A 27,237-nucleotide genomic window follows, 5' to 3' on the forward strand; every position below is an offset into this window, starting at 1 on the left:
ACTTTCTTTTTCAATATGAAAAGTCCTTGAGAATTTCTGCTCCCATGAAGTTCTTTACCTCTCTGATTTAGTTTTTATTCTCCTTCTTTTTTTAAATCCACTTTTAAGTTTTACAGAGAGCTGAAAATAAGCGATTATGCCTTTTAAGCTTTACAAGATGATTCCAAGTATTTCACTATTGGTGGAATTGTGCGAAGTTTTGCCGAATTGTGCCTTGCTTGGGGGAATAGTATGACGCATGTGTTGGCCTGAAATGGACATCAGATGGTGAAGAGTGAACATTACCTCGAGACTCGCAAGATGATTCTAAGGATTTCACTATTTGAGGCAAATAGGCAATTGTGCAAAGCTTCGCTGAACTGTACCACGCTTAGAGGAACAGCATGACACATGTGGTGCCCTGAGATGGACACCGGGGGTGAAAATCGAACATCCCCTGGATCTTCACGGGATGGTTCCAAGGATTTCACTATTGGTGGAATTGTGCAAAGCTAGGCTGAATTGTGCCACACTTGGGGGAAAAGTGTGACAAGTGGGGAGCCCTGAGATGGACACCATGTGGTAAAAATTGAACATCCCCTCGAGCTTCACAAGATGGTTCCAAGGATTTCACTATCTGATGAATTGTGCAAAGCTTCGCTGAACTGTACCACGCTTAGAGGAAAAGCATGACACATGTGGTGCCCTGAGATGGACACCGGGGGAAAAATCGAACATCCCATGGATCTTCACGGGATGGTTCCAAGGATTTCACTATTGGTGGAATTTTGCAAAGCTAGGCTGAACTGTGCCACGCTTGGGGTAAAGCGTGACACGTGGAGTGCCCTGAGATGAACACCAGGTGGTAAAAAGAGGATATTCTGTTGAGCTTCAGAAGATTGTTCCAAGGATTTCATTATTATTGGATTTGTGCAAATCTCGGGCGAACTGTGCCACGCGTGGTGGAGCAGCGTGATACATGTGGTGCCCTGAGATGGACACCAGGTGTTGAAAAGTGAACATCCCCTCGAGCTTCATAAGACGGTTCCAAGGATTTCCCTATTGGTGGAATTGTGCAAAGCTTGACCAAACTGTAGGCTACCACGCGTGGCGGAACAGCGTGACACATGTGGTGCCCTGAGATGGACACCAGGTTGTAAAAAGTGAACATCCCCTCGAGCTTCACAAGATGGTTCCAAGGATTTCACTATTGGTGGAATTGTGCAAAACTTGGCCGAACTGTATGCTACCACCCGTGGCGGAACAGCGTGACACATGTGGTGCCCTGAGATGGACACCTGGTGGTGAAAAGTGAACATCCCCTCGAGCTTCACAAGATGGCTCCACGGATTTCACTATTGGTGGAATTGTGCAAAGCTTGGCCGAACTGTATGCTACCACCCGTGGCGGAACAGCGTGACACATGTGGTGCCCTGAGATGGACACCTGGTGGTGAAAAGTGAACATCCCCTCGAGCTTCACAAGATGGTTCCAAGGATTTCACTATTGGTGGAATTGTGCAAAGCTTGGCCGAACTGTATGCTACCACCCCTGGCGGAACAGCGTGACACATGTGGTGCCCTGAGATGGACACCTGGTGGTGAAAAGTGAACATCCCCTCGAGCTTCACAAGATGGTTCCAAGGATTTCACTATTGGTGGAATTGTGCAAAGCTTGGCCGAACTGTATGCTACCACCCGTGGCGGAACAGCGTTACACATGTGGTGCCCTGAGATGTACACCTGGTGGTGAAAAGTGAACATCCCCTCGAGCTTCACAAGGTGGTTCCAAGGATTTCACTATTGGTGGAATTGTGCAAAGCTTGGCCGAACTGTATGCTACCACCCGTGGCGGAACAGCGTGACACATGTGGTGCCCTGAGATGGACACCTGGTGGTGAAAAGCGAACATCCCCTCGAGCCTCATAAGATGGTTCCAAGGATATCACAATTGAGTGGATTACATAAATACAAAATTCTTTGGGCCAGTGAACTTCGACTGACCTCAGGGCTGTTCGTGTCTTGATTCAGCTTTTCTTTTAAGTGCTTTTTATTCTAACCACAATGACCAGCGTCTCCTTTTGATTTTGAATAGGTCATTGCTATGTCAAGCTGGATTGACCGCCATCCTATAACTAAGAAGATAAGCGTAAATGATGATAGACCAAGGATGTGTGTCTTTTCCTGTGTTGTAATCACTTATTTTAAGGGCTGGATTAATTTTCCAAATATAGCGTAGGTTTTCCTTCTGTGCACACTGCAATAAATAAAATTGTTGCTTGTAATGAACAGGTGTGTTGATAATAGCATATTTTTTAGTCTATAGTCAAAGTTTGGAGTCAGGTTTACTCTCAAACAGCTTTATTGACGCATTAACTTTAAAGTCCTACATCCCCCCTTCCTTCGCTCTAAATGGTGTACTTTCTAAAGAGCTTATTCAATTTGTCACTTTTAATGAAATCTACTGACAGTATGAATGTTCTATGATAAGAGATACTTGGTTTCAGGCATCATGGGCTAAAAAGACAAAACAAAAAACGTGTATTCTTCAGTGAAGAGTTGCAACCACTGACTGTGTAAAAGCACTATCTATAAACATACCCTTCAGGTACCCTTCGTATAACATCATGTAATTGTTTTTATATTAGAGGTTGACTTTGAGTTACACACGCTTACCAATTATGTAAGGTAAGGCTAGACTATTCTCTAAGAATAAAGATTGCTAAAAAAAAATTCCAGATACCATGGTCCTAGCAATAGCTGCAGCTTAGTTAAGAGCGAACCATGGGAAATCTTAAGTAGTGAAATTTGACAGTCCATTTTTAAATGCGCATAAGAATATTCTCCAATTTATTAAAATGTATGCGCTTATGCACTTGTATACTATGTTACTAAGAACATTCATTAAGAATAGTCAAGCTCAGAGACCGAAGTGAATGACAAAGGACGCGGGGTATTCTACCATCCGTGTATCATGGTTGTCGCCCCCTGCGTAACCTAGTAAGAAACACGCTCTAGCCCATAGTAACCGATAATTTAAAAATGTCTTTTGAAAATTAAAACTGTCACGTGAGAAAGAACCGCCGTTTGAAGCTGGCTTAGGGATGATAATTATTATGATAATTATTATTGATGATAATTATTATTTCGATTAACAACAATGGTGAAATTTTATGACAAAAAACAAATTTCTGAAAAATTGCTTAACGCCAAGGCCGTATTTGGGGGAGGAGGGCTACTGGGTCTCCCCGAAATTTTGTGCGACTCCTAAAAAAGTAACTGCAATGCATATAAGAAAATTGTCGATGCGATTTGTAAAAATGACCCCCCCCCTAAAAAAGTCCTGGATACGCTCTTGCCTGACACCCCTCGAAAATAGTGACGGATTAATAAAAAAAAAAAAAAATACACAATTGGAATCAACCTAGCCGGAAACCATACATAGAAAACTATATATATATATATATATATATATATATATATATATATATATATATATATACTAGCTGTTGGGGTGGCGCTTCGCGCCACCCCAACACCTAGTTGGTGGGGGCGCTTCGCGCCCCCCCCCAAGCCCCCCCGCGCGCGTAAGTCGTTACGCGCCATAATAGTTACGCGCCATTGTAGTTGTGTCCCTATGTCCCACCTGTGAATATAGATATATATATATATATATATATATATATATATATATATATATATATATATATATATATATATATATATATATATATATATATATATATATATATATATATATATATATATATATATATATATATATATATATATATATATATATATATATATATATATATATATATATGGTTTTAACTACGTAAAACTTGCGAATATACAACATTCTTTGCTGTCCCATTGTCTTTGCATATAAATAGATTGTCAGGTTTACCGACTCTTGAACATGCAACATATAATGGTCCATGGGAAAACAATCTGTATTCAGATCTATACCTCATGATTCTAATGATTGCCCTTGAGCTTTGTTGATGGTGATTGCTAATCGACCATTCCCTGTCCCGGTGTCCCGGTCGTCATTTACATCCCCCTGTTTCCCCCGGTGTCCCTTTTTTTCCTTTTTTCTAGTTTTTTTTAGTTTTTAGTTTTTTTAGTTTTTTACCTTTTTTTAGTTTTTTTAGTTTTTTTAGTTTTTTAGCTTTTTTATTTTTTTTATGTTTTTAGTTTTTTTTGTAGTTTTTGCCTTTTTTTAAGTTTTTTTAGTTTTTTAGCTTTTTTATTAGTTTTTAGTTTTTTTTTGTAGTTTTTGCCTTTTTTTAGTTTTTTTAGTTTTTTAGCTTTTTTATTTTTTTTATTAGTTTTTAGTTTTTTTTGTAGTTTTTGCCTTTTTTTAGTTTTTTCAGTTTTGACGTCACCTGATCCAGTTTTTTCAGGTGACGTCACCTGATCCACGATCCACAGATCCACAGACAACTTATTTTTATATATATAGATAGTTTTTTTTTTTACTTATGTCCTGGTCGTCATTTATACTCCCTGTGTCCCGGTGCTTTGTTGATTGCTAATCGAACATTCCTTTTGTCCTGGTCGCTTTCTCTTTGAGTTTCGTCATTTATTTTTTTCTTTTTTAGTTCTTTTAGTTTTTACCTTTTTTAGTTTTTTTTAGTTTTTTAGATGAAATTTTTTTTAGTTTTTTCCTTTTTTTCTTTTTAGTTTTTTATTGGTTTTTACCTTTATTTTAGCTTATTTTTCAGTTTTTTCCTTTTTTTTAGTTTTTTTTAATTTTTTATTTTTTTTAGTTTTTTACCTTTTTTTAGTTTTTTTAGTTTTTTTAGTTTTTTAGCTTTTTTACTTTTTTTATTAGTTTTTAGTTTTTTTTGTAGTTTTTGCCTTTTTTTAGTTTTTTCAGTTTTTTTTTTAGTTTTTTATTGGTTTTTCCTTTATTTTAGCTTATTTTTCAGTTTTTTCCTTTTTTTTTAGTTTTTTTTAGTTTTTAGTTTTTTTAGTTTTTTACCTTTTTTTAGTTTTTTTAGTTTTTTTAGTTTTTTAGCTTTTTTATTTTTTTATTAGTTTTTAGTTTTTTTTGTAGTTTTTGCCTTTTTTTAGTTTTTTTAGTTTCTTAGCTTTTTATTAGTTTTTAGTTTTTTTTGTAGTTTTTGCCTTTTTTTAGTTTTTTTAGTTTCTTAGCTTTTTTATTAGTTTTTAGTTTTTTTTGTAGTTTTTGCCTTTTTTTAGTTTTTTTAGTTTTTTAGCTTTTTTATTTTTTTTATTAGTTTTTAGTTTTTTTTGTAGTTTTTGCCTTTTTTTAGTTTTTTCAGTTTTGACGTCACCTGATCCAGTTTTTTCAGGTGACGTCACCTGATCCATCCATCCACAGACAGACAGACAACTTATTTTTATATATATAGATATATATATATATATATATATATATATATATATATATATATATATATATATATATATATATATATATATATATATATATTCAAACTTCAAAGAACAGTGCATGCAACTACAAATACTGCAGGAAAAAACAAGCACTACGTAACATATGTTGCGCAATACCCTTTAAAGCAGTTCCCACACCCTATAGTGATAAATTTAATAAGGAAACCTTTTGCAGGTCAATAATTAAAAAGATACAGCGCGCACTAAGAAACCTGTATGATTTATAAATGTTAATTTTTAAGCCGTTTTGGCAGCTTCGTTATGTGTCGACGTGGATTTAAGAAGGGACTAGTTAAGTGCGAATATGTCCTATGTTCAGCGAAATAATCCCCAATTTGTTCTCAATATTGTGATGAACAGTTTTTTTTTTCTAATACAAATTGTATTTTTTTTTATCCTATGAACTCCAAATACGATGTCGAAAAAGCTACGATTATATTACCTTGTCGATGCCACATTAGCCATTTTATACAGGGTTTTATAATTTATCCTCAAAACAGGCAAATTATTTTGAAGATTTTAGATTTGAGGAAAGAAATCGTAAATTCATGAGGTATCTGGGAGGCGCGAATCCAAAATGCCCCCTTCCCCCATCATGCGTACTTGTATGTTTTAATAGCTTCGACCTTCTTTTTTTATTAATTTGCAAAATGTAAAGTCAGTCATTAATTCATTGGCCAAAGAATAAAATGCTAAACTCTGTTTTTCTACTGTAAAGGCCAAAGGATATGCTTAGCAGAATAGCTTAGCAAGCAGCTTTTGGCAATTATCTCAGCAGTGACGGTTCTTGCCTCTCTTGCGCCCGGGGTAAAATCTTGATTAGTATCCTCTCCCCGTTTCCCAAAAATTTATAGGCTCACAATCTCAACAAATTTTTTTTCTATTAAAAATTTTTTCTTATTATCAAAGTTTAAGCAAAAAATATCTCGAAAAACATTTAAAATTAATTAAGTTCGGTCTACTTCCTTTTATTTTGAAGGAATGGTAATGAGGATATGGAAGAGTGGGAATTTTGGATTCAGTTTGCTTATACTTACTGTCAACTGCGCCCTCTACTTTGTTTTAATAAAAATAAAATTTCTAAAATAACAAGCGGTTCTCAGCAGTGACAGTTCTTGCTTCTCCTGCGCCCGTGTAAAATCTTGATTAGCGTCCCCTTCCCGTCTCCCAAAAGTTTGTAGGCTCAATCTCAAACAATTTTTTTTATCTATTAACGAAATTTTATTTATTAACAAAATTTAAGCAAAAAATATCACGAAAAATATTTAAAATTAATTAAGTTCGGTCTACTTCCTTTTATTTTCAAGAAATGGTGATTATGGGAGAGTGAAAATTTTGGATTCAGTTTGCTTATACTTACTGTCAACTGTGCCTTCTACTTTATTTTAATGAAAATACAATTTTTAAAATAAAAACTTTTAACCGTTTGATTACCTATTTGAAATTTTGTGCCCGTAAAATGTCTGCGCTCAGGGCTACTACTTTCTATGCCCCCCCCCCTAAAAGCTGCCTCTGTGTCTCAGTAGTTTGAAAATATCAGGGGCAACCTTTTGGCGTCACAGCGACGGCTTGTTAGGTTTTAAAACTTAATAAATGACACCAAACACACAAAAATTCATGATAAGCCGCTAGTCTCTTGCCTCTTTCTATCTCAACCGCTTGCCACATCTATTGATCTATTGGGTTCGATCGATTACCCACCTCAGAGATGGGACTTTAAATAGGTGTACAATAGTGACAAAAATTAAACAGAACGAAGATTTTTTTTTGTCTATAACTTGTTATTACTGTGCATGTATTTGGAAAAAACAATAAAATGGAAAAAAACTGGTTAGGCAAATTTTCACGGTTACTCACGTTTTCGTTTACATCATTTCTTTAAATCATTCATCATTTTTTCAAGCTGAAATTCCGCGTGGTCTGTTAATCAACCGTAACTCCTGTTCTGTTGATTAAGAGTTGGTTGAAATCATACGGTAGCAACCTTGAGTCATGTATTTAAACTCTGTAATGTAATTTATTAACGGGTTGAACTCCACGGTACTAAACAGTAAAATACTACCCTTAGAGAAGTAAATAAATAAGTGAAGAAATTTCTCCTAAATGGTAGGTAGTGGCCATAGAACACTTGAACTTCCAGTTATGTTCGTAAGCGTGAAAAGCTTCAGAAAATTCTGGAATCACACTCCGAATCACACTGGAATCACACTCCTTCTCACTCCGAATTTTTTTTTAAGGTTGCTTAAAATTGAAAAATTACCAGAAAAGAAAAGAAAGAGTAACTTGAGGATATGAGATAATAAGTAATGCGGTATCTCGAGCCTTGGGAGCCTGAGTAGTAGGGCCCCCTTAAAGGAGGTCCTACTTTGTGCTTGGAAAATAATTTTTCCTACTTGTACGATTAATCTGACAAAGAAAAAGACGTGAAAGTGTCAATAGAAAGACTTGAGAGCAAACCAGTATTAATATGTGCTTTTTAAACGAAATTCTTCGTTGTGCTTTTCAAACTTTTCAAACGTTACAACATTGACAAAGACCAGGGATTATTAATGAATCTTTTCTTTTTTTTGTACAGGTTTTACTATAATGTGGGTCGGGCAAAAGGCTCATAAATCGTAAAATATTATTTGCTCCAAAAGGGAAATTTTTCAAGACCCGTTTATCAAGTTATCTTGTGTCGTTTTATCAAACAGTTCGTAGCAACGAACTCTAAGCTTGGAACGATTAAGCCCAATTTTAACGGAAATCCTAAAAAAAAAGAAATTCGATAAAAATTAATACACCAAAAGAATTGTTTTTTTTTGTTTTTTTTATTCCATGTTTATTAAATTCATTAAGTTTAATGCTACCTATACGAGTCCGAGGAAATTTGCCTGATTTTCAAAAAGGGGGCAAAATGTCTAAAAGGTCGAGGAATTCTGATGAAAATCCTACCATCAGATTCAGCATATCAAAGAATCCCACTGTAGAGGTTTCAAGCTCCAACCTACAAAAAAAAACAAAAAAAAAAAACAACAGAATTTTGTGTTCTTTGCTAGAAGAAAGAGATGCGTGTTTTTTTTTTCCAAGTGTTATCGCAACGAACCAATAGTCCTTGAAGATCAGGAGAAGATTCATACAAGCGTTCTTTTGAACGCTTGAATGAATGTATTCTAGTGTTCTTTTTCTGTAATGTATTCCAATGTTCTTTTCAAGTGGTCAGAAAGATTATGAGGCATCTACCCCCCCCCCCCTCTCATGTCCCTTATCCTCCAGATACTTATGATCAAAATCCTGAGATAGCCATTTTTGTCGACATAGTTAAAAGGCCCACTAACTATACCTAGGGGGGTGATTTGCAATGCACCCTCTCCACAGCCCCTGCGGAAAGGGATATAAGCTGTGCAGTTTGCCTTCATGTATATACATAATATTTGGTTTTTGGAAATAAACTGATTTATCTCCAGGGGGATTTTCCAAGGGGAAAATTTTCCATGGAAAGAAGTTTAGAGGGGGGGGAGTGGAATCTTCCAGGTGGAGTTCTACACGGGGGATTTTTTCAGAATTTGTATACAAAATTATCTTTATTTGTTTTGATTTCTCTTTGCCTACTCAATTTTGCATGTGGAGAGAACCTTCCGACGGGATCGTCGGGGGGGGGGGGGAATTTCAGCGGAAAGGGAATAGTCTGGGGTATTTTTTGTGAGCGGTGATATTTTTCCGAAGCAGAGATATTTTATGGGGGAATTTTTGCAGGCGAAACTTTCCACTGGAGGAGATTTCTGGCGAAAATTTCGCCTGGCGGGGGGGGGGACCCGGCATAATTTGAAAGACAATCAGAAATTAGATAGAAAACAAGTTATTTTTCAAATGAAAGGATAATTTTTAAGGGGGAGATGTCTGGAGGAACTTTTTCGGAGGAAGCTGTCCGAGGGAGGATTTTTACACAGGAAGAATTTGCCATGGGGATCTTTTTCTGAAGAGGTTTATGGGGAGTTCCTTAACGGGAGGGGATTTCGCTGTATTATTTGAAAAACGACAAAAAATGAAAATAATTGCTTTTTTCTACTGAAAGCAAGGAGCAGCATTAAAAAATTAAAACAAGCCCCCGTTTGAATCCCTCGCTCTTTATGCTGTTAAATGAAAAAAAAAACAAGTTTTTTAACTGAAAGTAAGGAGTGACACTAAAACTTAAAACGAACAGAAATTACTCCGTAGGGAAAAAGGGGTTTTCCCTCCTCAACGGCCCACTCTTTACGCTTTACGTTTTAAGTTTTAAAGTCGCTCCTTACTTTTAGTTAAAAAACTTGTTTTTTTTTTCATTTAATTTCTGAACATTTTGAATTTATACATTTTTTATTTTAGCTGTCCACACATAAATAATTAAAGCTAAATTTGCATATTAATTTTTTTAGCTAAATGGCTTTCTCTTAGTTTTGGTAGGAAGATTTTGAGAAATAAAGGTGGGGGAGGAGGCCTAGTTGTCCTCTGATCTTTTGGTTGCTTAAAAAGGCAACTAGAACTTTTAATTTTTTGCGAATGTTTTTATTAGTAAATGATATACATAACTTTAAATTAGCTTACGTAACGATATTACTAATAACTATATATTAAACGATATATTAATAACTTACGTAACAAACTTCTATATTTGCATATTTTTATTGCGTATATGAGGGGGTTTTCCCCCTCTTTAATACCTCGCTCTTTACATTAAAGCTTAAATTGTGTCCCAATTCTTTAAGAATGACCCCTGAATCATAAAGATCGTAGAACTAATAGTTGAAATTACTAAAAATACTTTAGCGTAAAGAGTGAGGTATTTAGGAGGAGATGAACCCCACATATGCGTAATAATTTCTGTTTGTTTTTAAGTTTTAATACCCCTCCCTACTTTCGGTTGAAAAAACTTTTCCATATTTTTTTTTTCATTTTTGTTTTGTTTTAAATAGTGCTAGAATATCCTGCGCCCCCTTCATAGAAGTTATCTTCTCCCATGACAAATTCCTCCATGGAATCATCCTCCCACGTAACCCCTCCTCTCAACCCTCCTTTCCAATCAAAAAAATTCCCCTGAAAACGTCTGCACACTTCCCAATAACCATTACTATGCGTAAACACTGGTCAAATTTTGTAACTTGCAGCCCCTCCTCCTTGGACTGTGACGGAGTAAGTTGTCCCCTAAGACATTGTTACTAAGTTATTTGACTATGCTGAACAAAATTTATATCTCAAAATTTTGATCTGTTAACTTTGGGAAGAAAATGAGCGTGGGAGGGGCCTAGGTGCCCTCCATTTTTTTTGGTCGCTTAAAAAGGGTACTAGAACTTTTAATTTCCATTATAATGAGCCCTCTTGCAACATTCTAGCGCCACTGGGTCGATATTATCACCCCTGGAAAAAACAAACAAACAAGTAAACACATACCCGTGATCGGTCTTATGGCAAAAAACACGAAATTCCACATTTTTGTAGATTGGAGCTTGAAACTTCTACAATATGGTTCTCTGATACGCTGAATGTGATGGTGTGATTTTTGTTATGATTCTATGACTTTTAGGGGGTATTTCCCCCTATTTTGCAAAATAATGCAAATTTTCTCAGGCTCTTAACTTTTGATGGGTAAGACTAAATTTGATTAAACTTATATATTTAAAATAATCATACAAATCCAATTCTTTTGATGTATCTATTAGTATCAAAATGCCGTTTTTTAGAATTTTGTTTACTATTGAGCCGGGTCGCTCCTTACTACAGTTCGTTACCGCGAACTGTTTGAAAGTTTGGACTTCTTGTCTCAATTTTTCTTTAGAACTGCTTAAAACTCGCTTAAAAAGGGTACTAGAACTTTTAATTTCCGTTATAGTGAGCCCTCTAACAACATTCTAGCACAGCTGGGTCGATATTTTCACCCCTGGAAAAAACAAACAAACAAGTAAACACGCGCCCGTGATCGGTCTTATGGCAAAAACACAAAATTCCACGTTTTTGTAGATGGGAGCTTGAAACTTCTACTATAGGGTTCTTTGAAACGCTGAATGTGATGGTGTGATTTAGATGGTGATTTTGAAAGTTTTGACTTCTTGTCTCAATTTTTCTTTAGAACTACTTAAAACTCGCTTAAAAAGGGTACTCGAACTTTTAATTTCCGTTATAGTGAGCCCTCTTGCTCTTGAAACTCTTGAAACGACTCTGGACTTCGACTTTGGACTTCTTGTCTCAATTTTTCTTTAGAACTACTCTTGAAACGACTCTTTACTTTACGTGAGAGACAACAAAAGGTCAGCTTCGAACGATTTCGCTTCGATTTTTCTGCAAATTTATGGTAAGAATGCAGTGAGAATGAGGGAAGGCCAGGAAGCCATAGGCTAAGGTCCTACTCTATACCTGAACTTGGAATATAAGTTTTCCTACTTGTACGAGGAATCTGACAAGGGAAAATATTCGAAGGTATCAATGGAAAACTAGAGAGCAAACCAGTTTTGATACCGACTTTTCAAACGAAATTCTCAGCAGTTAAATTTTCTGCTTTTATAGCGTTTTTGAAACATTTAAAAAGTTTGCTGTTTTTGTGAACAGGTTTTATCAAGCAGTTCGTGGTAAAAGAACTGTAAGTAAGGAGTGAACCAGCTCAATAGTAAGTGAAACTCTAAAAAAACGGAATTTTGATACCAATAGATATATCAGAAGAATTGGGGTTTTGCTGGTTTCATATATATATTAATCTTACTCATCAAAGGTAACGAGCCTGAGAAAATTTGCCTGATTTTAGAAAAGTCCCTGGGGATTACTATAAATTTGCTTCAACCACCACCTTCTCCTTGTCTCTTTCTTCGAACTAAATATGTATCAAACAGTTCGTGGTAAAGAACTGTAAGTAAGGAGCGAACCAGCTCAATAGTAACTGAAACTTAAAAACGGAATTTTGATACCAATAGATATATCAGAAGAATTGGGGTTTTTTCCTGGTTTCATATATATATTGATCTTACTCATCAAAGGTAACGAGCCTGTGAAAATTTGCCTGATTTTAGAAAAAAGGGGGAAACACCCCATAAAAGTTGTAATCTTAATGAAAATCACACCATCAGATTCAGCGTATCAGATAACCCTTCTGTAGAAATTCCAAGTGCCTATCTGAAAAACTGTGAAATTTTGTATTTTCTGCCAGAAGAAACATCACGGATGCGTGTTTATTTGTTGTTTTCCCCCAGGGGTGATCGTATCGACCAAGTGGTCCTACCATAGTGAGAAGGCTCATTCGAACGTGAATTAAAAGTTCTAGTGTCCATTTTAAGTTGCCAAAAAAATTGGACGGCAACTAGGCCCCCTCCAAGCCCCTTTTTCCCCAAAATCATCCGATCAACATTTTGAGATAGCTATTTTCTCCGTTATAGTTAAAAGGCCGAATAACTATGCCTTTGGGAATATCATGACCCTCCATCAACCACTGAGGATATGTCTTTAAGTTACAAAATTTGCCTTTTGTTTACGTATTGTATTTGTTGTTGGGAAGTATGCATAAAATTTCCGGGGGAGTTGCCTTTGAGACGTTCCTCGGGGATAATTTTCCATAGGGAGGGCAGTTTCCAGGGGTAAATTTTTCAGTGAAAATTTTGCAGTGGGGCAATTTCTCAGAACTCCTATACGAAATTCTTCTTATGTTTTGCTTTCCCTTTTGCATCTCAATTCTTCGCGTGGAGATATTAAGGGTAATTGTCCAGGGTAAATTTTCACCAGGATTGAATTGTTTAGAGAATAGAGCCTAGGGGAGGATGGATTTCTTCGTGAAGGAGTGGCAATATTTCCTGGCATTATAAAAAAAACGATCAGAAATAAAATAAAAACAAGTTTTTGCAACTGAAAGTAAGGAGCAACATTAAAACTTAAAACGAACAGAAACCATTACATATTTGAGGGGGTTACTCCTCCACAGCACCTCGCTCTTTAGGCTAAAGTTTGAATTTTGTCCCAGTCCTTTGAGAACGACTCTTGGAACACACTATGCTCGTTTAATTAGAACAATTTTTTTTAAGTACTAAAAAACTTTAGCGTAAAGAGCGATGTAGTGTGGAGGAGTAACCCCCTTATATACGTAATAATTTCTGTTCATTTTAAGTTTTAATGTTGCTCCTTATTTTCAAGTTGGAACAACTTTTTTTATTTAATTATAGTAAGACTCGGGCATTAGGTCCACGAAAGGGGGAATTTTTAAGACTGGTTTTCATTTTTTTAATATTATTCTTTTTGCGTGTCTGTATTTGCTATCCTGCGTTGTTTTATTTCATTTGCATAGACTGGGACTGGATTCTTCTTGAGAAGCAGCAAAAGGTTAGATTCAAGCTCGTTGCCAGAAACTGTTTGATAAAACGACACAAGTAATATTTTACGATTTGTGAGCCTATTGCCCGATTCACACTATAGTAAAACCTGTTCACAAAAAAGCAAAGAACTAAAAAGGACTTATTATAATAATCTTTAAAATGTCGAAATTTTACGGCCTGAACCCTCTGCACCTATGCATTTGCCTGGGCTGCTATTTCAAGAATTTTATTTTTAAATTATTTGACCCCAATGTTGACATTGTTTTTGCAATAACTGTTGACCTCAATGGAGAAGGTTAATATAATGCTACCTCGATCCGGCTTATTGTAGGAAATTTGGGAAACCACACGGGAATTCATTTTCAATAAAGTTAAGGATTATATGGCTGATTTGTATTCGCTAACCTTTTTCCTTTTTCAAATCAGTTGTGTTTGACCTATGATGGTGATTGGTTATTTCTAATAGATACTAATATGGCCAAGACTTTTGATGAGGAAAGTTTGAAATTTAAGTGATGTTATGGCAGATGCTTTACCAAACAGTAAGTACTATTCTTACCGCTTTGTTTTGTTTATTATCAAATGTTTAACCTCACATAGGTAGACGATTGGGAACATTTTTGTTATGGTATAAAAAAGGGCGTAACTGCAGTTATATTTGGTATTCAAGTTTGCTAATTACGTCTACGTGTGGTGGCCCTGTTCGGTATCTTTAATAAGTGAATAATTAGTATTCCTATTCGAAAAATCCCTCAGCCGTTGGTAGAGTAGGGATTCTAAGGGTTTTTAAGAAACAGAGGGGAGGGGTGTAACGGCAGAAAAGGGTGACTTGGGCCACTACCTTATCACAAATCTAATTTGGGAGGGGGTGCCTGTGTACAGGTATGAGTAGAGTAACACAATATTAAAATTACTATTACCTATATGTGAGTAGATATGCCTCCTCACTCACTGCTGCTTATGATGAAGTCTAACTTTTTATTTCTGTGCCTCAGAAATTATTAATCTCTTACCAAAGTACAATCCGACAAAACGTTTTACCAATGTTTTGAGAAGGAACGATTTTATTTGGTCGTGTTTGCTTTTAGTGCAGAGTATATATTGCTTGACCTCTGGAAATGGCGATAAAATGTCTTTTATTTTTTATTAACTCAAAACTGTTCAAAAATAAGCTTAGCAGCATACTTGAAATCTCCTTAAGTACTTCAGTACTAAAGTACTGAAGTACCCAGCAATCATCCCCAAAGGTTAAGAAAGGTGAAAAATTAGAAATTTTATTTCGTAGTTTTTGTGGACTGGACCTGCCTTATTCTATGAATTCAAGCAAGTTGGGGTCAGAAATGAAGTGAAAACTCAAATCGTCCAACTAAATGCGCCATTGCTTTCTTCAAGGGGCAAATAATGACGGAAACCACACTGTCTTTCCATCATACAAATTTGTTTATTGGTGTAATTTTTGAGTTAGTTTGCTTTCCTATTGTTTATTTTATATTGTGTTTTTGCTGATGAAGGATGTTGAATAGCCGAAATATTCGAATAGACTTTGAAACTTTGTTATTCACTGTCTTCACAAATTCCTCATTATTTTCTCTTTCTTTTATGAAGGGGAAAAAGTGTGTAAAAAGTAGGCTTCTCGAAATTAAAGCAGTCTTAGGTGCAATGGTCTGAAATTGCTTAGATTACCTATTGTCCATGAAAATATTTTAGTAGAAATGTTTTGCCTTGGTCGTCCAATCAGCTTTGCACTTTTAGAGACAACGTTGCCAACGCTTTGAGATAAAATGTACCGATTTTACCGACCAAATTGACCGTTTTTGCCAGAATTATTGCAATTCCCGTCAAGTTTTATTTCATAAACATAAATACAAGATTGTAACGAAAATCGAGCAACTTCTCAATTTCACTCATCTTGATCAAACAGTTCGTGGTAACGAACTGTAGTAAGGAGCGACCCGGCTCAATAGAAACCAAAACTCTAAAAAATGGAATTTTGATACCAATAGCTACATCAAAAGAATCGCATTTTAATGCTGATTTTAAATATATAAGTTTCATTAAGTTTAGTCTTACGCACCAAAAGTTACGAGCCTGAGAACATTTGTATTATTTTAGAAAATAGGGGGAAACACCCCCTAAAAGTCATAGATTCTTAACAAAAATTACACCATCAGATTCAGCGTATCAGAGAACCCTACTGTAGAAGTTTCAAGCTCCTATCTACAAAAATGTGGAATTTTGTATTTTTTGCCAGAAGGCAGATCACGGATGCGTGTTTATTTGTTTGTTTGTTTTTTTTTTCCCAGGGGTGATCGTATCGACCCAGTTGTCCTAGAATGTTGCGAGAGGGCTCATTCTAACGGAAATAAAAAGTTCTAGTGCCCTTTTTAAGTGACCAAAAAAATTGGAGGGCACCTAGGCCCCCTCCCACGCTAATTATTTTCCCAAAGTCAACGGATCAAAATTCTGAGATAGCCATTTTATTCAACGTAGTCGAAAAACCTTATAACTATGTCTTTGGGGACGACTTACTCCTCCACAGTCCCCTTGGGAGGGGCTACAAGTTACAAACTTTGACCAGTGCTTACAAATAGTAATGGTTATTGGGAAGTGTACAGGTGTTTTCAGGAGGATTTTTTGGTTGGGGGGAGGGGTTGAAAAGAGGGGGATATACTGGGGGAACTTTCCATCGAGGAATTTGTCATGGGGGAAGAAAATTTCCATGAAGGGAGCGCAGGATTTAAAAAAAAATTATTTAAAAAAAAAAACAATGAAAAAATAAATATGAAAAAGTTTTTTCAGCTGGAAGTAAGGAACAGCATTAAAACTTAAAATGAACAGAAATGATTACCCATATGAGGGGCTCACCTCCTCCTCATACCTCGCTCTTTACGCTAAAGTATTTTTAGTAATGTCAACTATTTATTCTACGGCTTTTGTGATTCAGGGGTCATTCTTAATGAATTGGGCCAAAATTTAAGATTTAGTGTAAAGAGAGAGGTACTGACAAGGGGGCGAACCCTCTCATAAGTGTAATAAAAACATGAGAATAAAAAATTCTTTACGTAAGCTAGTTTATAAGTTACGTATATCTTTTACTAATAAAAAGATTCGTAAAAAATTAAAAGTTCTAGTTGCCTTCTTTATTAACCAAAAAATTGGAGGGCAACTAGGCTTCCTCCCCCGCTCTTTTTTCTCAAAATCATTCGATCAAAATTATGAGAAAGCCGTTTAGCCAAGTTTTTTTCAACTGAAAGTAAGGAGCGACATTAAAACTTGAAAAGAACAGAAATTACTTCGTATATGAAAGGGGCTGCTTCCTCATCAACGCCCCGCTCTTTACACTAAAGGTTTTTTACTGTTTTAAAAAGAAGAGTTGAGAGAAAGAGTCAAACTATAGCGTAAAGAGCGGGGCGTTGATGAGGAAGCAGCCCCTTTCATATACGAAGTAATTTCTGTTCGTTTTAAGTTTTAATGTCGCTCCTTACTTTCAGTTGAAAAAACTTGTTTTTTTATTTAATCCTCTCTCAGAAACCAATTTTAAGCGCTGCATGATGGATATGCTGAATTTTAAGATTTGTTTTTGCCGTGGTTGCGTTCGAAGAAAATCTCTTTTCTTTTGCTTAAATCACTAAGAAGTGTCTGGAAAAGTTTTCATCTTGGTTCCAAATAAACCGAAACGAGCCAGAAATTTTGGATTGGACAACAAAATGGAAAGCTAAACTAAAATAAACCAAAGATAGTATTGAAAGGAAAATGTGTCAAAAACAGTACAATTATGCCACGTTGGTAAGGGATTGTCAAGTTTTTGAAACGACACGCATACCTGAGTAAATCAAAACAGTGTACAACCTTATCTGCAAAAATACTGTTTACAATATATTAGGCATTTTAACTCGGGGAACAGAGCAGAGAGGGGGAGTTGTTTTTGGTTTTTGTGGGCTGTTTTAAAGCCGTCTCAGTTACTTTAACCTGAAAAATATATGTCAACACTGAAAAGTATCCTACTATCCAGTTTTTGGCGATTTTAACCTTTTCTAACAATATAGTGTATTAATTAGCGTATCAAGATATCACTGTTGTAAGGGAAGATTTAAGAGAAATTGAAACTCCTTGGGAGGGTGTAAAGGTGAAGAATTTGATTATATTGGGATGGAGAAGGAGCGTACGTAGCTATTTTGGCCTAAGGTGGTTTTGTGCTGCAGTGTAGTAGCAGCACTTTGACATCAATGTCTATATCTGGCCTTCTAAACTAAAATATTATGCCCATATTCTACATTTTAAAAATTAAACACTTCATATGGTAATCTGTTCAAAGACGATGACGATTTGAATTGCCTCCTATCTCCTCCTATCCTTGTCAATTATTGCCACAGCATAAATATTAAACAGTATCGAAAATCTAGTTCAGAAATGGGACACATCACAGTCCACAGTTTGGTAAGTTACCGAAACTTTTGTTGCTGCTTAGCATTGTTGGCATGTATTCAGATCATAGCAAAGGCGGAGTTCATGAAGGAAGGTGTGTGGCTGATATGTCCCAAAAATCTTTAATGGAGAGCATAAGAATGGTTGCTACTATTAATATTTATGTTGTGATTATTGCAGTATTTCTAAAATTCAAAATTTGACAAAAATGATATTTGACATATGTAAAATTGATAAATTAGATGTATCTTAAATGATAGGTCTATTTTAGGTCAAAGGATATATTTAAATTAGGCATATGTAATTTATCTCTGATCAAATGAATCTATTCAAATGGATTAAGTTACGTCGTAAAAATTATATCCGATTAATGACATCATGTTTGTTAAAATTGATATACGGCATAAAGTTTAAAACAAACCAATAAACATAATTCCATCGCAGATGTACTAATACTGCTAATAAAAACCCATCATTTCTGATTATTTTAGTATTTCTAAAATAAAAAATGAAACTTGGCAGAAATGGAATTTGACATATATAAAATTGACAAATTGGATGTATATTTAATTAAGGCATATGTAATTTATCTCTGATCAAATGAATTACGTTACGACACAAAAATGATATTTAATTAATGACATGATGTTTGTTAAAATGTATGGTATAATATGACATGAAATTTAAAACAAACTAATAAACGTAATTCTATCACAGATGTATTAACGCTGCTACTAAAAACCCATCGTGTGTGATTATTGCAGTATTTCTAAAACGAAAGTTGAAATTTGACAGAAATGAAATTTGACATATATGAAATTGATGCATTTGAAATGATACAGGCTATTTCAGGTACAAGCATGTATTTAATTTAGGCATATGTAATTCATCTCTAATCAAATGAATTAATTTATGACATAAAAATGATAGTCAATTAATGTGTTAAAATTTATGGTTTACTATGGCATAAAATTTAAAATAAACCAATAAACTTAACTCTATCGCAGATCTACTAATACTACTACTAATAACCCATCGTTATTGTGATTACTGCAGTATTTCTAAAATAAAAAATAAAATTTGACAGAAATGGAATTTGACATATATAAAATTGACACGGTCTATATCAGGTCAAAGCATATATTCAATTTAGACATATGTAATTCGTCTCTGATCAAATGAGTTAAGTTATGATATACAAATGATAGTGAATTAATATGTGTTAAAATCTATGGTTCAATATGACATGAAATTTGAAAGAAACCAGTATACATAATTGTATCACAGGTCTACTAATACTACTACTAACAACTCGTCGCAGCTCCAAGCCGCCTGATGCTGGCAGCTGTGCATGCCTCTTTTGCCTCCATCTGATTGAAGCTACACTATTTACTTTCCAATTAGGTTTTCTTTAAATCCCTACTCACGGCCCCTGTCAACCAATTTGAATATGTCATACTTCTGTCTTCATCCGATGATAGAGGAAAGATCCCAGGTCAAATATTGTAAATTATTATAAAAAATAATATTATATGAGGTCAAATAAAATAATCATGTAAGTTAGTTAACAAGAGAAGAAATGGAAATTTAAATATAACAACCTGTATGGCACCGTACCTTGAATCTGGTTAATTGTTGATATTTGCTAGATCATGTATGTACAATAGACGATCCAAAGGTCACTTGCGGCGTACTAGATCAAACTGCAAAAAATTGCATGAGAAGACATCATAATAACATAAGCTTAAAAATAATTTCTTTTTTTTTTGGTCAAAAGACTGGCTGCTAAAGGAGCAAATATCAAATTAATCCAATCAAAAAACAAATATCAATTAAACCAATTAAAATAGTTCGAATCAATAACCTTTTTTATCATTGTTTTCTGAACCTTTTGCGAGGTAAGGATGCCTCACCGACTTTCAAAATTTATTTTAAATATGATTTTAGCTTGAATTTTCTATCAATTTGGTTTTGGGTAAGTTGTCCCCCCCCTGTTTTTATATTACGCCGATGGTGGCTGTTTAATATAATTGACCCTTGTTATCTTCTCTTATTTCATCTGGCTCTAAAATTTAACCGAGTTAAACTTATTTACTACCAAACATAAGCATAATATTTTAAACCGTGACCCCGAATAACAAACCGATTTTCTTAATAATCAGTTAAATAGATTAAACAAAATATAAGATTATTGCTGAATTTAAAAAAGCTCATTCAATCAATTTTGAAGGTGCACATACTCAACAGTAACCAATTTTTTCCGCAATAGAGTACTTCAGTAGGCTTCTACTTCTATTGAAAATATAGGTAGAACTAAACTAAAAATAAAATTTAGTTTTCTTTTAATTCTATTGTAGGAAAAAAGAAAGTATAGAGCTATGCAAAAATCACATGATGGTATTTTCGAATTTGGTGCAAAAATCTGGGTTGGGAGTTAAGCAAAAAATATTTTTCGTATTTCAGGTCTGCTTCAATTGCAATTTCTTTTTTTATATAAATTTGGTGTCCAACTTCTTTCTTTTATAGCAAAGCTCGCTCTTTATTTGCTGTTAATTGTCGTTTTTTCAATGTTATATCAGTTTTTATAGTGAAATGTTCAAAGCACAAAAATTGAAGAATTTTTAAAATATTGCTCATACTGTCTTATATTTTCCTTAGATTTGTCTACATTTCATGGTTTGTTTAATGCAGTATTTTTTTTACAAACATTGTTCTTTTAGCCTGTAATCTGCACATATGATGGATCTACGAAATTATAATAATGGATATAATGCAAACCGATTTTCGCTGTGCCGAAAAACAGCGCCGATTGGCGCTGTTTTTGGACCTCAGAGGGTGGGGTCGGGGCTAACTATAACAACGAGTCCAGAGAAATGTGTTGTCTGTGGCGACAGAGCCTCAGGTCAGTACTTGTACCATTAATTCAGTATTTTATGTGTTAAGATATGTAAAAAATGTCTGAATATAGCCAAATTCTTTGATCAGATTTCAAGCTTTTTATGATCCGGCAAGAGTTGATTTTATGAAATCTTTTGGAGCGATTTGTGTTATGAAATCTTATAGGCGTTAATGATATTAATGCTGTCACTACCTCTTTTAAAAAGACTAATTTGAAAAATAATTTTTCATGGAAGTTATTTTTTTATAAGAAAATTAAAGAGCGATAAATAGTATGCCGCTTCTTATTTGTTGTAATTTCTGTTCGTTTTGAGTTTGGCTTAATTATCTGTCTTAATTTCTTTTCGACTTAGCTGTTATTCATTCATTCATAATTATTTTAGTTCATTTGAAGTTAGACTTATTATGTTTCTTTTTTCTGCTAATTTTAGTTTTCAGTATCGCTCTTTGTTTTCTTGGGAAAAAATAATTTCTTAGGAACGTCTTCAAAATTAATTTTTTTTCATTTTTTAATTGACATATTTTTATTATTCTTTTATGAAGCTGACAAAACCTTTGTTGTAAGAGTTGTTGGGATTTATTTCAAGGCAGGTCTAAGGGGTATTTGCCAAGTATGAGATTTGATGAATTTCAACTTAGGGAAAGAAGGAACTATATGGGTTAGGCTAGGCTGCGAAGTTATCCTTAATTTTGCCTAATGTGGAGGAGTATTTGACAAAAAGACATTTTTTGGAAATTGTAAAGAATGGGTTGAATTAAGGAAATATTTTTTGGGGGCATGTTCCATTGATAAAAGTAATTGGATAAGAGCTGTGGAAATGAGTCTGATGATGGATCGAACTTCGATCAGTATTCGATATTAAGTGCTGTTGGCTGTTGTTTTGTTCGTTTTGCCACGGTTATCGTTGGCTTTTGTGCAAATATATTATTGTCCTTGTTGTTTAATTATTATGGATATTTTTTTTTAATTTAGGTAAAATTTGAATAATTAGGTTAAATTGTCAAAGCCATAGTTTTTTGAAGTAATTTTATAGTAATATTTTTACATTAGAATTCGGGATTGAGTGTCTAGAGATATCAAAAATTTATGGATTACAAATCTGTATAATTTTCTGTCTTTTAAGGGGTTAAAGCCATCCTGACTTCGATCTTTCAGTACAGACATATCTACCATTCAAAGAAAAGCACCTCCCCATATTCTGTTTTTGGTGTAACTATTAGTGCGTCCAAGTTAGGATGTTCACGCCATAGTTTTTAAAGTTTCAAGCCGATCGTTATGAAAGTGTTTTTTTCCTGTTTCTAGAGGGCTCGTTTACCCTGTCTACAATACTACTTACAAACAGTTCGTGGTAACGAACTGTCGTAAGGAGTGATCCGGCTCAATAGTAACCGAAACTCTAAAAAACTGGATTTTTATAACAATAGTTGCATCAAAAGAATGTATTTTAATGCTGATTCTAAATATATAAGTTCCATCAAGTTAACATTAAAACTTAAAACGAGCAGAAATTACTCTGTATATGAAAGGGGCTGTTCCCTCCTCAATGCCCCGCTCTTTAAGCTAAAGTTTTTTACTGTTTTAAAAAGTAGAATTGAGAGAAAGAGTTGAATTTTAGCATAAAGAGCGGGACGTTGAGGAGGGGACAGCCCCTTTCATATACGGAGTAATTTCTGTTCGTTTTAAGTTTTAATGTCGCTCCTTACTTCCAGTTAAAAAAAAAACGTTTTTTTTTTATTTAATACATTAAAGTCCAGGAGGTAATGGATATAGCAAGGTGTTTTTCCTTTTGCTAGTCACATTTTTATGAGAGTAATAATTATTCATAACAACAATATATATATATATATATATATATATATATATACTGAAGAATACAAAGATAGAACATTGTAGAAAAAATAACATCAATAGAATCGAGCAAGACAAGAATCGAGCCGTAAAGGAGTCTCTTATTAGACTTGAATCCAGTTTTTTATAAGACATAAAAATTGTCAACAGCACCAAACTCAGGAACGATTATTTGGTTTCTACATCTCCACAAATCCTCCCTAAATTCACTAATTTATTGTACCTAAAAAGAAAGATTGAATAGTAAAAATTTACGGCCGTATTCAGGGAAGGGTTTATACACCCTCCCCCTAAAAATTTTTCCGACTCTAAAAACTTGACAAAAACAACTAAAACAAATGATGTGTTTTTAAAGTTTCTTGTGTAGCCCCCCCCCGAACAGAATTATGAACACGGCACTGGTAAAATATTAACAATGGGATGCAAATCTGATAGAAAAATAATCAAATGGTCCCAAGTCATTGACCGAAGTTTAGTTGAGGCCTGACGGCAATATTGGCCACAATTCGGGGCAATTTTAGCATAACCTGCTCTTACTTTGTTCGTAGAATTGTGCAGAGCCAGTGCGACAGGAACCAACTTAGCTAAGTAGAAACCCCAACTGAGATTGGTAAATTGTATTGAAGCCAAATGTTTAAGTTTTTTAGTATATAAATTTATGGTAGCTGACACGATCGAATTAGGCTAACTTTGGAACATCGAATTGACAGCAAATTATCAGCATTTGCATTGTGAGATAAATTAGTGAAAAAAAAACACAAAAAAACACGACGGAATAATACGTGACAGCAACGAAAAAAGGTAAGGGTTAAAAAGATATGGTGGTAGACCCCCTCCCCCATTGCTGAATTCCGGACATACTGAAACTTGTATCTCCTTAACGTAATCGAATAGATGAATTAGCATACCTAAAATGAAGAACGAATAATATAGACGAATATAGACGGTTCTAGAGTGTTCGAAGAGGGCTCATTCCAACGGAAATGAAAAGTTCTAGTGCCCTTTTTAAGTGATACCAATAGTGCCCTTTTTTATTTTGATACCAATAGCTACATCAAAAGAATCGCATTTTAATGCTGATTTTAAATATATAAGTTTCATTAAGTTTAGTCTTACGCACCAAAAGTTACGAGCCTGAGAACATTTGTATTATTTTAGAAAATAGGGGGAAACACCCCCTAAAAGTCATAGATTCTTAACAAAAATTACACCATCAGATTCAGCGTATCAGAGAACCCTACTGTAGAAGTTTCAAGCTCCTATCTACAAAAATGTGGAATTTTGTAATTTTTGCCAGAAGGCAGATCACGGATGCGTGTTTATTTGTTTGTTTGTTTTTTTTTTCCCAGGGGTGATCGTATCGACCCAGTTGTCCTAGAATGTTGCGAGAGGGCTCATTCTAACGGAAATAAAAAGTTCTAGTGCCCTTTTTAAGTGACCAAAAAAATTGGAGGGCACCTAGGCCCCCTCCCACGCTAATTATTTTCCCAAAGTCAACGGATCAAAATTCTGAGATAGCCATTTTATTCAACGTAGTCGAAAAACCTTATAACTATGTCTTTGGGGACGACTTACTCCTCCACAGTCCCCTTGGGAGGGGCTACAAGTTACAAACTTTGACCAGTGCTTACAAATAGTAATGGTTATTGGGAAGTGTACAGGTGTTTTCAGGAGGATTTTTTGGTTGGGGGGAGGGGTTGAAAAGAGGGGGATATACTGGGGGAACTTTCCATCGAGGAATTTGTCATGGGGGAAGAAAATTTCCATGAAGGGAGCGCAGGATTTAAAAAAAAATTATTTAAAAAAAAAACAATGAAAAAATAAATATGAAAAAGTTTTTTCAGCTGGAAGTAAGGAACAGCATTAAAACTTAAAATGAACAGAAATGATTACCCATATGAGGGGCTCACCTCCTCCTCATACCTCGCTCTTTACGCTAAAGTATTTTTAGTAATGTCAACTATTTATTCTACGGCTTTTGTGATTCAGGGGTCATTCTTAATGAATTGGGCCAAAATTTAAGATTTAGTGTAAAGAGAGAGGTACTGACAAGGGGGCGAACCCTCTCATAAGTGTAATAAAAACATGAGAATAAAAAATTCTTTACGTAAGCTAGTTTATAAGTTACGTATATCTTTTACTAATAAAAAGATTCGTAAAAAATTAAAAGTTCTAGTTGCCTTCTTTATTAACCAAAAAATTGGAGGGCAACTAGGCTTCCTCCCCCGCTCTTTTTTCTCAAAATCATTCGATCAAAATTATGAGAAAGCCGTTTAGCCAAGTTTTTTTCAACTGAAAGTAAGGAGCGACATTAAAACTTGAAAAGAACAGAAATTACTTCGTATATGAAAGGGGCTGCTTCCTCATCAACGCCCCGCTCTTTACACTAAAGGTTTTTTACTGTTTTAAAAAGAAGAGTTGAGAGAAAGAGTCAAACTATAGCGTAAAGAGCGGGGCGTTGATGAGGAAGCAGCCCCTTTCATATACGAAGTAATTTCTGTTCGTTTTAAGTTTTAATGTCGCTCCTTACTTTCAGTTGAAAAAACTTGTTTTTTTATTTAATCCTCTCTCAGAAACCAATTTTAAGCGCTGCATGATGGATATGCTGAATTTTAAGATTTGTTTTTGCCGTGGTTGCGTTCGAAGAAAATCTCTTTTCTTTTGCTTAAATCACTAAGAAGTGTCTGGAAAAGTTTTCATCTTGGTTCCAAATAAACCGAAACGAGCCAGAAATTTTGGATTGGACAACAAAATGGAAAGCTAAACTAAAATAAACCAAAGATAGTATTGAAAGGAAAATGTGTCAAAAACAGTACAATTATGCCACGTTGGTAAGGGATTGTCAAGTTTTTGAAACGACACGCATACCTGAGTAAATCAAAACAGTGTACAACCTTATCTGCAAAAATACTGTTTACAATATATTAGGCATTTTAACTCGGGGAACAGAGCAGAGAGGGGGAGTTGTTTTTGGTTTTTGTGGGCTGTTTTAAAGCCGTCTCAGTTACTTTAACCTGAAAAATATATGTCAACACTGAAAAGTATCCTACTATCCAGTTTTTGGCGATTTTAACCTTTTCTAACAATATAGTGTATTAATTAGCGTATCAAGATATCACTGTTGTAAGGGAAGATTTAAGAGAAATTGAAACTCCTTGGGAGGGTGTAAAGGTGAAGAATTTGATTATATTGGGATGGAGAAGGAGCGTACGTAGCTATTTTGGCCTAAGGTGGTTTTGTGCTGCAGTGTAGTAGCAGCACTTTGACATCAATGTCTATATCTGGCCTTCTAAACTAAAATATTATGCCCATATTCTACATTTTAAAAATTAAACACTTCATATGGTAATCTGTTCAAAGACGATGACGATTTGAATTGCCTCCTATCTCCTCCTATCCTTGTCAATTATTGCCACAGCATAAATATTAAACAGTATCGAAAATCTAGTTCAGAAATGGGACACATCACAGTCCACAGTTTGGTAAGTTACCGAAACTTTTGTTGCTGCTTAGCATTGTTGGCATGTATTCAGATCATAGCAAAGGCGGAGTTCATGAAGGAAGGTGTGTGGCTGATATGTCCCAAAAATCTTTAATGGAGAGCATAAGAATGGTTGCTACTATTAATATTTATGTTGTGATTATTGCAGTATTTCTAAAATTCAAAATTTGACAAAAATGATATTTGACATATGTAAAATTGATAAATTAGATGTATCTTAAATGATAGGTTTAAGTTACGTCGTAAAAATTTTATCCGATTAATGATATCATGTTTGTTAAAATTGATATACGGCATAAAGTTTAAAACAAACCAATAAACATAATTCCATCGCAGATGTACTAATACTGCTAATAAAAACCCATCATTTCTGATTATTCTAGTATTTCTAAAATAAAAAATGAAACTTGGCAGAAATGGAATTTGACATATATAAAATTGACAAATTGGATGTATATTTAATTAAGGCATATGTAATTTATCTCTGATCAAATGAATTACGTTACGACACAAAAATGATATTTAATTAATGACATGATGTTTGTTAAAATGTATGGTATAATATGACATGAAATTTAAAACAAACTAATAAACGTAATTCTATCACAGATGTATTAACGCTGCTACTAAAAACCCATCGTGTGTGATTATTGCAGTATTTCTAAAACGAAAGTTGAAATTTGACAGAAATGAAATTTGACATATATGAAATTGATGCATTTGAAATGATACAGGCTATTTCAGGTACAAGCATGTATTTAATTTAGGCATATGTAATTCATCTCTAATCAAATGAATTAATTTATGACATAAAAATGATAGTCAATTAATGTGTTAAAATTTATGGTTTACTAT

At 34.5% G+C, this 27,237-nt stretch overlaps 2 protein-coding genes across 8 annotated transcripts in view; both read left to right on the top strand.

Moving 5' to 3' along the window:
- LOC136030967 (nuclear pore complex protein Nup155-like) overlaps positions 1 to 20,994 on the top strand; it is an 88,830-nt gene extending 67,836 nt beyond the window's left edge. For 3 of the 5 annotated variants that reach the window (XM_065710112.1, XM_065710111.1, XM_065710113.1), the window contains 2 exons: positions 14,135 to 14,250; positions 20,854 to 20,994. In XM_065710112.1, the coding sequence (XP_065566184.1) occupies positions 14,135 to 14,224 (90 nt within the window). In that variant the 3' untranslated portion in view covers positions 14,225 to 14,250; positions 20,854 to 20,994. The remainder of the gene's footprint in view (positions 1 to 14,134; positions 14,251 to 20,853) is intronic. The other 2 variants (XM_065710114.1, XM_065710115.1) reach the window with 2 other exon arrangements.
- LOC136030968 (nuclear receptor subfamily 2 group C member 1-A-like) overlaps positions 20,897 to 27,237 on the top strand; it is a 37,163-nt gene continuing 30,822 nt past the window's right edge. For all 3 annotated transcript variants that reach the window (XM_065710119.1, XM_065710117.1, XM_065710118.1), the window contains exon 1: positions 20,897 to 21,035. The gene's annotated coding sequence lies outside the window, so the exon portion shown is untranslated. The remainder of the gene's footprint in view (positions 21,036 to 27,237) is intronic.

This window comes from Artemia franciscana, chromosome 9, assembly GCF_032884065.1.
Source record: "Artemia franciscana chromosome 9, ASM3288406v1, whole genome shotgun sequence".
NCBI classification, from domain to species: domain Eukaryota; kingdom Metazoa; phylum Arthropoda; class Branchiopoda; order Anostraca; family Artemiidae; genus Artemia; species Artemia franciscana.